Source organism: Terrapene carolina, unplaced genomic scaffold (assembly GCF_002925995.2).
Source record: "Terrapene carolina triunguis isolate 2854851 unplaced genomic scaffold, T_m_triunguis-2.0 Scaffold641, whole genome shotgun sequence".
NCBI lineage: Eukaryota > Metazoa > Chordata > Testudines > Emydidae > Terrapene > Terrapene triunguis.
In genome coordinates, this window is record NW_020664992.1 from 993,270 (window position 1) to 1,004,359 (window position 11,090).

At 63.5% G+C, this 11,090-nt stretch overlaps 2 protein-coding genes across 2 annotated transcripts in view; both read left to right on the plus strand.

The window, feature by feature from the left end:
• KMT2D (lysine methyltransferase 2D) overlaps positions 1–3,591 on the plus strand; it is a 12,995-nt gene extending 9,404 nt beyond the window's left edge. Inside the window, exons 15-16 of the mRNA XM_026659601.1 lie at positions 507–615; positions 996–3,591. Of these exons, the coding sequence (XP_026515386.1) occupies positions 507–615; positions 996–1,088 (202 nt within the window). The 3' untranslated portion in view covers positions 1,089–3,591. The remainder of the gene's footprint in view (positions 1–506; positions 616–995) is intronic.
• Positions 3,592–4,743: 1,152 nt separating this feature from the next.
• The window catches only part of PRKAG1 (protein kinase AMP-activated non-catalytic subunit gamma 1), an 8,362-nt gene continuing 2,015 nt past the window's right edge, over positions 4,744–11,090 (plus strand). The window contains exons 1-9 of the mRNA XM_026659632.2: positions 4,744–4,813; positions 7,961–8,009; positions 8,467–8,573; positions 8,849–8,930; positions 9,035–9,093; positions 9,394–9,439; positions 9,801–9,855; positions 10,159–10,285; positions 10,630–10,795. Of these exons, the coding sequence (XP_026515417.1) occupies positions 4,805–4,813; positions 7,961–8,009; positions 8,467–8,573; positions 8,849–8,930; positions 9,035–9,093; positions 9,394–9,439; positions 9,801–9,855; positions 10,159–10,285; positions 10,630–10,795 (700 nt within the window). The 5' untranslated portion in view covers positions 4,744–4,804. The remainder of the gene's footprint in view (positions 4,814–7,960; positions 8,010–8,466; positions 8,574–8,848; positions 8,931–9,034; positions 9,094–9,393; positions 9,440–9,800; positions 9,856–10,158; positions 10,286–10,629; positions 10,796–11,090) is intronic.

Below are 11,090 nucleotides of genomic sequence, written 5' to 3' on the forward strand. Positions count from 1 at the left end.
CCCCCCCCCCCCCCCCCCACACACACACACACACTCCCAGCCTCCTGCTGTGCGGACGGGAGTGGCTGAGGGCTTATGGCACTCGCCTACAATCTGGAAGGTGCTGGGTTCAAGTCTGGCGCGATCTCCGGTTGAAAGGCCAGCGCGCAGGGGTACCTGCGCCGTTGGGTGAGCGCACTCACATCCCGCCCTGTGAACCCACGTCAGCCCCATGAGCCGGGGGCTATGGGGAACTTGGAAACCCAGGTAGAGTGAGGAAGGGATCTGGCAGTGGCAGAGCTGGGAAGAGAACCCAGGAGTCCTGGCTCCAGCCCCCCCACTCTGTCAGGCCCCCTTTCTCCCCTCCCAAGCTGCGCGATGGGTCTCTGGCATTGATTCAACGTAGCAAGTCCCCCAAGCTGTGCCTGCTGCGGGGGGAGGGGAACGCAGGGCCTGACCCCTGACCTGGGCTTGCCCCTTGTCCCCACATCCCCACTCTGACACCCTCCTCTCTGCCTTCCTGCCAGGTACATTAACCACTCGTGCGCCCCGAACTGTGTGGCTGAGGTCGTGACCTTCGACAAGGAAGATAAGATTATCATCATCTCCAGCCGCCGGATTCCCAAAGGGGAGGAGGTAGGGGACAGGGTGTCTCCCGGCCTGGCCTAGGGGCTCCTGGTGTGTGGTTAGTGCTGCCTCCTGGCTCAGCCCCTGCCCCACAGGTCCCCCTGCCCGGCCCCCAGCAGCACCCTCCTGCTGTTCCTCTGAACAGAACTAGGATCTGCCCCCCCACCGCGTGCCAGCCTCACAGGCTCGCCCCTGAGCTGTTCAGAGCATTGGGGAGCGCGCCGGACCTGCAATCAAAGCAGAGTCTGGGCGGGCCAGGAGGGGGCAGGGCTACCCTGGGCTCCGCAGATGTGCTAGGAGGGGGGCTGCAGGGGTGATGTGGCTCGGCAGCTGGTGGCGTGACTGCCAGGGCATTGCTGGCTGTGTGACTCTGCCCCTCTCGCCCCCAGCTGACCTACGACTACCAGTTTGACTTTGAAGACGATCAGCATAAGATCCCCTGCCACTGCGGAGCCTGGAACTGCAGGAAATGGATGAACTAGCCGCCACGGGGTCACCAGTCGCAGGCAGCCCCTGCTGCAAGGAGGCCTCTGCTGCGGGTTCTCCTCCCCCTTTGCCATGCTGGGGGCGGGGGAAGCAGAGATGGCGTAGGGGAAACGGCCCCATCTGGAACCCAGGAAGCGAGGTTGGTGCAGGTGGGTCAGCCGGGGCCACTTTCAGTTCCAAAGGCGAGGTGGCTCCAGGGGGCGCCGGTCCTCGCTCACACCCATCGGATGCTGTCCACCTAACTTCCACAGGGAGGGCGTACTGAAAAGACCAGGGACCTCGGTTCTCTCCCTAGCCACTCCAGCCCTGCGCGCCTCGGCCCTGGGCCTCTGCTGGCCGGGCGCTGCTCTCCCCGAGTGGGTGGCCGCCGCGCCATGAGTGGAACTGATGAACTGGCAACTCAGGGTTTTCTTTGTTTTGTTTTGCGAGGAGGGCAGGGCCTGTGGCACCAACAAAACCTGCTCTGTCCACCTTGCTCATTGTAAATAACTGGACGGATGCGGGGCGATCGGGGTGCTCCAGCTCGGAGTCCGGGGCGGGGCGGCCGAGGTATCGGACCCACGGGGAGCTCAGATCCAGTCTGTTTGTTTTTAAAAAAAAAAAAAAAAAAATTGAATAATATTTGCTCGCTAACTTACCAAGGTAACAAAGAGACTCCTTGAGCTTGACAATCCCAAACCTCCCAGCCCGGCTCTCTGGAGACAGCCAGAGCTCGCTTGGGCTTCGGTTTATTTCTTGTTCTGTCAACGAAAGCACCGTGAGCATGTGAAGGAGGCACCAGCTGCCGGAGCAGAGCTGGGGAGAGCCGCGTGCAGAAAAGGGCTCCCCCCACCCCACCCCCGATGGACACAAGGAGCCTCTGCACCCAAACCTACCTCATTTTAAGTGTTAGATTCTGCTGTTTTCAATGTGACCCTCCCTCTGAGCCTGACCACGCGCAACCTTCCTAGTTCCCAATGAGAACTAGTGGCAGTGGGCGGAGCCTGGGGAGCCCAAGGAGTGACAGTGGGCGGAGCCTGGGGCCAAGGGAGATTGTAGCCTTGAGCTCTGACCTGGTTCTGCCTGGAAGGAGAGACCATAAAATATCCCAGGATTCCCTCCCCCCACCTGTGGGCCCCGCCCAGTTGGGTGCACAGGAGTGTTCCTGGCAACTCCCCCACCCTGCACAAAGCTGGGCACCCTGCTGCCAGCCGAGGGGCAGGGCCCAGGAGCGGTGGAGGTTTGGGGCTTTAACTAGAATGTGCCAAGACCCTGGCCTTGCTTCCACCCACCTTCCCAGCACAGCACAGCGTGGCGGGGAGACCAGGCGTTTGGGTTTGGAGGAGCTGAGCTCCAGGGGGAGCCTCGCTTCAGGCTGAGTTTGCTGCTGCTGCCATACTCCTGAGTCTGGGGGTGGGGCAGGGGGCCCTGCCTGAGCCACTCTGCTCCCCCACTACCCAGCTCCCCTTTCACTACCAGAACTGCTGCTCTAGGCTGGCCTGAGGAGGCTGTCTGTGTCTGTAATGTCGGCATGGTATGGGGGGTATTTATCTATTTATACCTTAGCTTGTAGATAGTAGAACCTTGGGGGGGCGCTCTCCTGTGCTCTGCTTGGCCGAGATTTTGGACTGTGGGGTAGAGGAGATCTCGGGGGGAGGGCGGGGGGGACATGTTCCATAACTCAACCGGGGGGAGCAAACATCCTCCCTGCTCTTGTCTCCATTGTTAAATAGAAACCCCGTACGTGACAGGGTCCAGGAGCCTCCTGCCACGCGTGGGCTCCCCGGGGAGGGGAGGGGAGTGGTGGCTTTACAAACCAGGCCCCACTTCTCCCCCTGCCACAGCACCCTATTGCTGATGGTTGAATGCTCATCCGGGAGGGACCTTCTAAGACTGCTGTAAACCAGATGGGGCTGGAGGTCCTGCGCTCGCCGCCCCTCTCCATTAAACTGTATCGTTTGACATCTCTTAACGCACAAAGGCATGACACCCCCACCCCCTCGGGGATGGCACAGGGACTGGCACAGTTGTGAGGAAAGAAGCAGAAACAAACTCCTGACCTGCACTCCCATGCCACAGCTGCCTGGCTCAGCTGAGGAGGGTTCTCTTTTGTATTAAACTTCCGTCCTCTCCTGGGGCGGGAGAGGGAATTCAATGAAGTGAGATTATTTTGGGGGGAGTGAAATCTGGGGGAGGGGGCCCCAGGGCATTTTATGTATTTTAATCAAAAGATTTCAAGTGAGAGAGAAGAACTGTTGCGTTTTTAAAAAGCTGCTTCTGCAACTATTCAAAGCTGCAAAAGGTTTAAAATGAAATGTTAAAACTCGGGGTGAGGGCAGGGAATAATAAAATAAAAAATATACACAAAATTTAAATTTAAAACTGTAAATAAAATGGGAGCTGTGTAGAGAGAAAAAAACGTTTTTACCAATAATAAAACCACTGGATGTTATTTTAAAATAAAGATGTGTGAGAGAGAAAAAGCCAGTATAACTTTTGTTTTGTTTTTTTCCATTAACTTGGAAGGCTGTAAAGTGTATAAAATAAAAATTTAAAAAATTACTACAAAAAAATGATTAAAGCTGGTCAAGAGTAAAGACAATAACAGAATAGAGCCGGTTGTATGACTTTTTAGACTACGGTTAGAGTATAAAATAGTCCTGTAGATTTTAGCTGGGGCGGGGGGAAAACCTATACAGTTTTTAATTTTTATATAAACTATAATCCAGTCCCAGAGCTGACCTTTGATTTTTTTTTTTTAAAAGTTCTCTGCTTGTAAATTCGCATTCAAAGCCTTGTCCAATACTTCTGTTTGTTTACAGTTGCAGATATTATATTTTAAGTTTTACCTTTTATGATCCTGAAATAACCATTTATTATTTTGTTGGGTTTTTTAAAAAAAATAAAGTTTAAAATAAAACTACGGCAAGCGTGGACTCTGTGAGGAATCTTCCTTGGTGTTTGGGGGTTTATTTTGTGTGTGGTACAGCGAGGTTGTCTTTCGGCACAAAGAAAAGAGGGGGGGGGGGGGTGGTAAAATGATTCCTTTTTTAAGAAAAACGAAGCTGAACTTGTCTGTGGCATGTTTTGTATTGGATATAATTCTGATGTAGATAATTTATGTTCCCAGAGGCAGAGAGCGAGGTTCAAAGTTTGCTTCTCTGAGTTTGTTTTTAAAGGAAAAAAATAAAAGTGCATTTTAAATACTGGGTGATCCTGGACTTCCGCGTGTGGGTTTTTTGGGGGGGTCCCGGGTCTCCCCCCCCCAGTGTAAAGGCAGCTCCGGGTCCCAGCTCAGGCGCCGCAGGGACAAGGCGGGGCAGGAGCCGGTGCCTGGGCCCGGGGTGCAGGGGCGCCCGGCTGCCGGGGAGCGGGTCCCTGCAGCCCGGGGGCCGGTGCAGGCCGCGCGCCCGGGTCTGGTGGCGGGGAGTTCCGCGGGCCCAGCGCCTCCTTCGCTCGGCTTAGAGCAGAGACCGAGCGTGGAACGCCCCCCCCCCCCCCTTTCTAATAACCGGAGGGGACGTGCAGGCTCCGCGGGGGGGTCAAAGGTCACTGGGTTCAGGGGTTATTGTATCAGCCGGGGTCCTTCTCGCGTCTACTTCCGGTCACATGACCTCTGCTGGCGGAAGCGGCTGAAGTAGATCCGGGCGGAAGTGAAGCGGCCCCGGCTCCGGCCCCGGCCCCGCCCGCTGCTGCCCCCGGGTGCTCGGCGGCAGCGAGACGAGCCGCGGCCATGGAGGCGGTAAGAGCCCGGCCGGGGCCCCGGGAACGGGGGAGGTCCCCGGAGCGGCATCCCCCGTCGGTCCGCGTGGGGAGCCCCCCCCGGATCGGGCCCCGCGCCCCCCGGCCCCCCCGGCGGGCCCCCCGCCCCCCCGGATCGGGCCCCTTGCCCCCCCGGATCGGGCCCCCCCTTTCTCCCCTCTGGCTGGTGCCCCAGAGACTGGCCCCCCCGGGGATGCGTCACCCCCATTAACTCCCCGTGCAGTGGGGGTGGCTGTGGGGTCCCCTATAACGGGAGGGGGCCCTGGAGCAGAGACCCCCAGCAGGTGGGGGGGCCCCCCGGGCAGCGATTCTCCGGGTGCCAGGTGCGGTGCCCGGCGTCGGTCGATGCTGCTCCTCGGGGTGCAAACCTGCCCCCCCCCCCGGTGTCTCCCGCCTGCTCCGGGCCCAGACCCTGGCGTGAGCCCCCAACGGCGCCTGCACCGAGCCCGGGCACCCGATGCCCTGGACAGGCCGCGCCAGCGGGAACAGAGCCAGACGGGGCTGGGGGGCGAGAGCGAAACGCCCAATGCCCCGGGCCAGGCCAGCTCCGGCGCCGCGCCCGGGCGAGGGGCACCCCGTGTCCCTCGTCGGCACCAACCCGAGAGTCAGGCTGGCCCGGGGCCAGGTCACCTGGAAGATGGTTTTCCCAGAGGAGGTGGCAGGTGAGCAGGGCTTTCTCTGTGGCCCGATGGCGCCCTGACCAGCTGGGTGCCCCCTGCTAGCCTGGCCTGCGGCCTCCTCTCCCTGGCGCGTGAGCAGTGACCTTTCCTGCCCAAAGCCCGTTTCTTATTTATATCCTGGGAGCTCTCTCTGTCCCATGGCTCCAGCTCTGCCTGCCTGCGCCCGCGTAGCCCTGCCAGGGAGCTGGGGGGCCCCTCTCTGGGGCTACAGCCCAGACCCACGGCCTGGGCATGGATTCCTCTGGGCTGTGCGCAGGCAGGGGGCTGCTCCTCTGGAGGGCATCCCGCACCCCAGGGCTCTGTTACCTTCCAGCTCGGCGGTGTGAGCTCCGTGCCCAGCCCGGCCTGCACCCAGATCCCCCATTTCCTCCTCCCGGGCCTTTGCTGTGCTGAGCCCCGGTCTGGGGACTCTGGTGTGTCTCCGGCCAGCTCCCTCGCTGCCCCAGCCGAGACACTGATGCATGCTGCAGCCTGGAAGGGGGTCTGCCAGGCTCTGGGGGCTCTTGGCCTGGAAATAGCGTTCAGGGCTTGGCTGGCTGCGGTCCCTGCCCACCTGCTCTGTGAGCGCCCGAGGGGTTGAAATCCCCGCCCAGGGCAGCCAGTGGAGGTTGGAGGCCAGAGGACCGGGTGGTATTTGCTCCCAGCCCTGCTGCTTGGCTCTAGGCACAGACCTGCCTGCATGGGGCAGTCCTGTCCCCTGGGATGTGCTGGGGGAGCACCTTGTAACTGGCCAGGCCAGGCTCCCCCATGCGCCCCGCGGCCATGCTTCTCTGCAGCAGAGAGGCCGGGGGGTGTTGCTGAATCTGGGTGCTGGGGCAGCGCCCGCGGGCCAGTGCTGTCAGCGTTTCAGGCAGGCTGCAGGATGCCCGGCCTAAAGGGACAGAGCCCCCAGATTAGGGCTGTTGGGGAGTCCAGCCAGGCCACCGTCCCTGGGGGTTTAGTGGGATTGTGGTTGGGGTGCCAGGCCTGGTGGCAGTGGCCGTGGTGGGATGAGCTGCGGGGACTCAGCCTGGTTCCTGCGGGAGAAATGTCCCCGTGGTCTCCATGCTGGGATGAGGCTGGATCTGGGACTGGCCCCACACCTTGGCCGGCTGGCTCTCAGGCTCCCTCTGCCGCGATGGTTCATCGAACGGCCCGGCGTGGCCACCAGGGTCTGTCAAGGTGCTAGGCTTGTGTCCTGGGCACACGCCGGCTGGGGCCTCTCTGCCCCCTCCATCGCCCCTTCTGTTCCTGAGCTGGGGGCAGGATTCTCCCTCCCTGTCCCGAGCACTGGGGCAGTGTTGCTGCGTGCGGGTAACCAGCTGCCGGGCTCTGCCACAGAGGTGGCTGCCTGTCGGAGGCGGGTGCAGTTTGCGACGCGCGCTGAGAGAAGTTGAGATGAAAGAGAAGTGGTCGCTCCCTCGTAGCAGCCGGAGCTTCCTCGAGAGCCAGGCCAGCCCTGGGCCAGAGCCAGGTTCCCTCTCTGAAAAGGAAAGTGAAAAGTGCGGCTTGGCTTTCGCTTCCTCTCGGCAGCTCCCTGGCGGAGGCGGCCTTGCAGCTTGACGGGTGGTTATGGCCCCAGCCGCCCCACGTAGAAACTCAGCGCTGCTCATGATTTGCACTAGGGAAGGAGCGGGTTAGAGCAGGGGCTGGGAGCCAGGACTCCTGGGTTCTTTTCTCACCCGGCTCTGCCTCACTGTGGGCAAGTCACTTCCCTGCTCAGCTGGGCCCAGGCATCGCTGCTGGGGCCGGCGGGAGACTGGCTGGGTGGGGTGGGACTTCCCCTGGGAATGGGCAGGGGAAGGAAACCCGCTGCCCTGCCTCGTGCGCACCGTGGGGCGGGCAGCCCCGGGCACAGCGCAGAGAGAGGGGCACAGCGCAGCTGCGTGTGGGGCGGGGGGACTTTACAAATGATTTCTTAAAGAGGTTTTTTAAGGTGCTGCCGGGGAGTGAGGGGTGGTCCGCAGAGTGGGGAGGGAGTTACCCGCAGGGGGGGGGCGGGGGGGGGGTGCCCGCTGTGTGTGTGGGGTTGCCTGCGGGAGCCAGGCCGGGGGGGTGCCCACTCTATGGGGTGGGGGTTGCCCACAGGAGCAGGGCCGGGGGGGGTTACCCGCAGGGCGGGGGGGTGCCTGCTGTATGTGTGTGTGGGGGGGGTTGCCTGCAGAGTGGAGAGGGGGTTACCTGCGGGGCGGGGGGGGAGTGCCCGCAGGGGCAGGGGCGGGGGGGGGGGGTGCCGGGGGGGGGGGGGGGGGGGGGGGGGTGCCTGCAGCAGCCGGGCTGCCATGGTCCTTTCCCAAAGCAGTGAGTCCGTGTTATGGGGCGGGAGAGCCGCCCGTCTTATATCCAATGTCCCCTGTGGCTTCTCCTCTTCCCAGCAGGTGCTCTGCTCTGGGGGCCGGTCTCGTCTCGGGATGGGGGGCACAGCGCTGTGGGTGGCCAGGGAGTCTCTGATTTCTGTCTGTCTGCAGGGCCCGGTTCCGGAGAGCGTTGCTGAGAAGTGCCCCCTGGCGCCGGAAGGTGAGGGCTGGGCCGGGGCCGCCCGGTGCCTCAGACAGGAAGGGGTGTCGGTCCAGTCCCCTGCGCTGTGTTAGCTAGGCCAGCCCTAGCAGGGGTTTGTCCAGCCTCCCGGGACGGAGAACGATTTATCACCCTCCTCTGCCAGCCCCGACCCAGTTCTCAGCCCCCCGGCTCCTCTTCCCCAGGGTTTCAGCCTGTCCTCGCGGCTCCCTCGCCGCGCGGCGCCCAGTGCTGGGGGAGCCTGAGCTGGGCACGGGCTGCAGGGGCCATGCAGGGGAGGGGGCATGCGCCCAGACTGGGAGCAAGAGCTGCTCCCGGGAACAGGACTCCCATGACCCCCCAGACCTTCCCCTCTGCACTGCCGGCTCTTCCCCCCAACACACACCCTGGGGGCACAGCCAGAGCAGGCCCCTGCGCTCCCCGCCCCCAGCCCCGTGACGGCGCCTTCTCCCCCCAGACGTGGAGCCCAGCAGCGGGGTGTACTCCTGCTTCATGAAGTCCCATCGCTGCTATGACCTGATCCCCACCAGCTCCAAGCTGGTCGTCTTCGACACCTCCCTGCAGGTGGGTGCTCCGCGGGGTGCGCACTAGACTGGCGCTGGCTACGTGTGTGCCCACACCCCAGGGTGGGTCCCCCACGGCACAGATGGGCTCACCCCGGGGGGCAGGAGGCCCCGAGACTGGCTTCCCTGGGCACGGCCCCCAGTGCTGGCTGCTCCAGCCCCCTGGCTGCACAGGTGCCCCATTCCCACAACCTCCCCTGCCCCCCACCCCCGGGAGCTCTGACCAGCACTGCCCCCCCACCCCCCGGTCTGACATGCGTCCGTGTTGGGCTGCAGGTGAAGAAAGCCTTCTTCGCGCTGGTCACCAACGGCGTGCGGGCCGCCCCGCTCTGGGACAGCAAGAAGCAAAGCTTTGTGGGTAAGTCGGGGTCAGGGCGAGGGGCGCGCTGGGGGCCAGAAGGACCCTGGGGATCGGGCTGCCCGGAGGCTCCTTGCCCCGCTCACTTGTCCTCTCCCCTCCAGGGATGCTGACCATCACTGACTTCATCAACATCCTCCATCGCTACTACAAGTCGGCCATGGTAAGGATGGGCATACGCACCCCCGGCGCCAGAGATGGGTACCCGCCCTGGCTCCATGGGGATGCATGGGCCCCGGCCCCGGCCAGTTTCGTTCCCGTGGGGCTGAGAGTTATAACCGAGCCCCCAGCAATGGCCCCACCACCACCAGGGTCATGCCCCTTGTTCCTGGGCATCTGGCCCCGCTGGGCGTGTTAGTGCTGGGGTCTCTGCCCCCCCCCCCCCCCGGGATGCAGCCCCCAAGCCGCGCTCGGGCCGACTGCTGAGATGACTGAGGCTAACTCCCCTCCCCCTGGCGTCTAGGTTCAAATCTACGAGCTGGAGGAGCATAAAATTGAAACGTGGCGAGGTAAGGGGAGGCGGGGTGTTTGGGCGGGTGTGGGGGCAGGGTGTTTGGGGGGGCGGGAGCGGGGTGTTTGGGGGTTGGGAGGAGTGTTTGGGGGGTGAGGATGAAGGAGATGGGGAGCACTGTGTGGAGGAGGTGCAGTGGTGCCAGGCGGGGGGAGCTGAGGGGCACCGTGCCAAGGGTGGGGGGCTGGGATCCCCTGGGCTCTGCAGAACCCCCTGTGCCAAGGGCAGAGCTGGACTGTCTCCGACCGGAGCCAAAAGCTGCCCCAGGCCCCACGGTGCCCCCCTCCCTTGGCTGGGCCCCAGCCTGCGCTGTGAGCCCCGCTCGGTGTCTCGCTGAGTGCGTCTCCTCTCCCCCACAGAGGTGTATCTGCAAGACTCCTTCAAACCGCTGGTCTGCATCTCCCCCAATGCCAGGTAAGAGCTCAGCTGCTGGGGGCTCCCCGTGCCCTCTGGGAAAGGGGGCGGTGGGGGACTATTTACCTGCATCGCCCTAGCGCCCGACAGCCCAGGCCTGGCCCAAGACCCTGTGCGGGGGGACCCCATGTTCTGTGGGGGCTGGGCCGCTCTGGTCACAGGCTCTGGGGCTGCCGAGAGAGCCCAGGAGTCCTGCACCAGCCACTGGCCTTCCCCACCCTCGCCGGGAGGAGAACCCAGGAGTCCGGGGGGCTCTGCCCCTGCTCGGGGCGCCTGTCTACCCCGCCCCCGTCTGTCTCGCAGCCTCTTCGACGCCGTCTCCTCGCTGATCCAGAACAAGATCCACCGGCTGCCCGTCATCGACCCGGACTCGGGGAACACCCTCTACATCCTCACGCACAAACGCATCCTCAAGTTCCTCAAGCTGTTTGTAAGTTCTGCCCGCCGGGGTCCCTGTGGGGCCTCGGGGTGGGGGCGGCGTAATCCGCCCACTTGCTGCCCGGGCTCAGGCGCCCTGCCCGGGCTCAGGCGCCCGGCCCGGCCCGTCCGGCCGACCCACGGCGGGAACACGCCCCGCCCCAGCTGCCATGTGGACGGCAGGCCGGACGCCCCCACCCGGCGCCAAGGAACAGCTGCATCTGCCCCGCTCGGCCCGAGGCGGTGCTGCCCAGCCCCTGCCGTCGGGCCGAGAAGGTGGTTAGCTCCGCTCTCCGCTGGCTGCAGGGGTCCCCCCCGCCCCTCCCCACCGTGACACCCCCCTCGTATTCCCCGCAGATAACGGAGGTCCCGAAGCCGGAATTCATGGCCAAAACCCTGGAGCAGCTGAAGATCGGCACCTACGCCAACATCGCCCTGGTGCACCCCAACACGCCGCTCTACATGGCGTTGGGCATCTTCGTGCAGCACCGCGTCTCCGCCCTGCCCGTGGTGGACGAGTCAGGTGAGGGGGGGAGAACAGGGCGTGTCTCCGTATCTCCCCTGGGCGACAGGCCCAGAGCCGCCCCCCCTCAAGCAGGAGGGTGGGGGCTCCTGGGGGTGCGGCTCATTCCTCGGCACGCGGCTCTGGACTGGACTGCCTGCGAGCTCCCCGGGGGGCCATGCCAAGCTGAGACCCCCCCCCATCCAGAGCCAGAGGCCCCCCAGGGCAGCGTGCCGGACAGGAACACGCCGATCCTGAGCCGCGGCTCCAAACCAGAGCTTTGTCTGCGCAGCTGGGCTCCTGCTTCCCGCGCTCC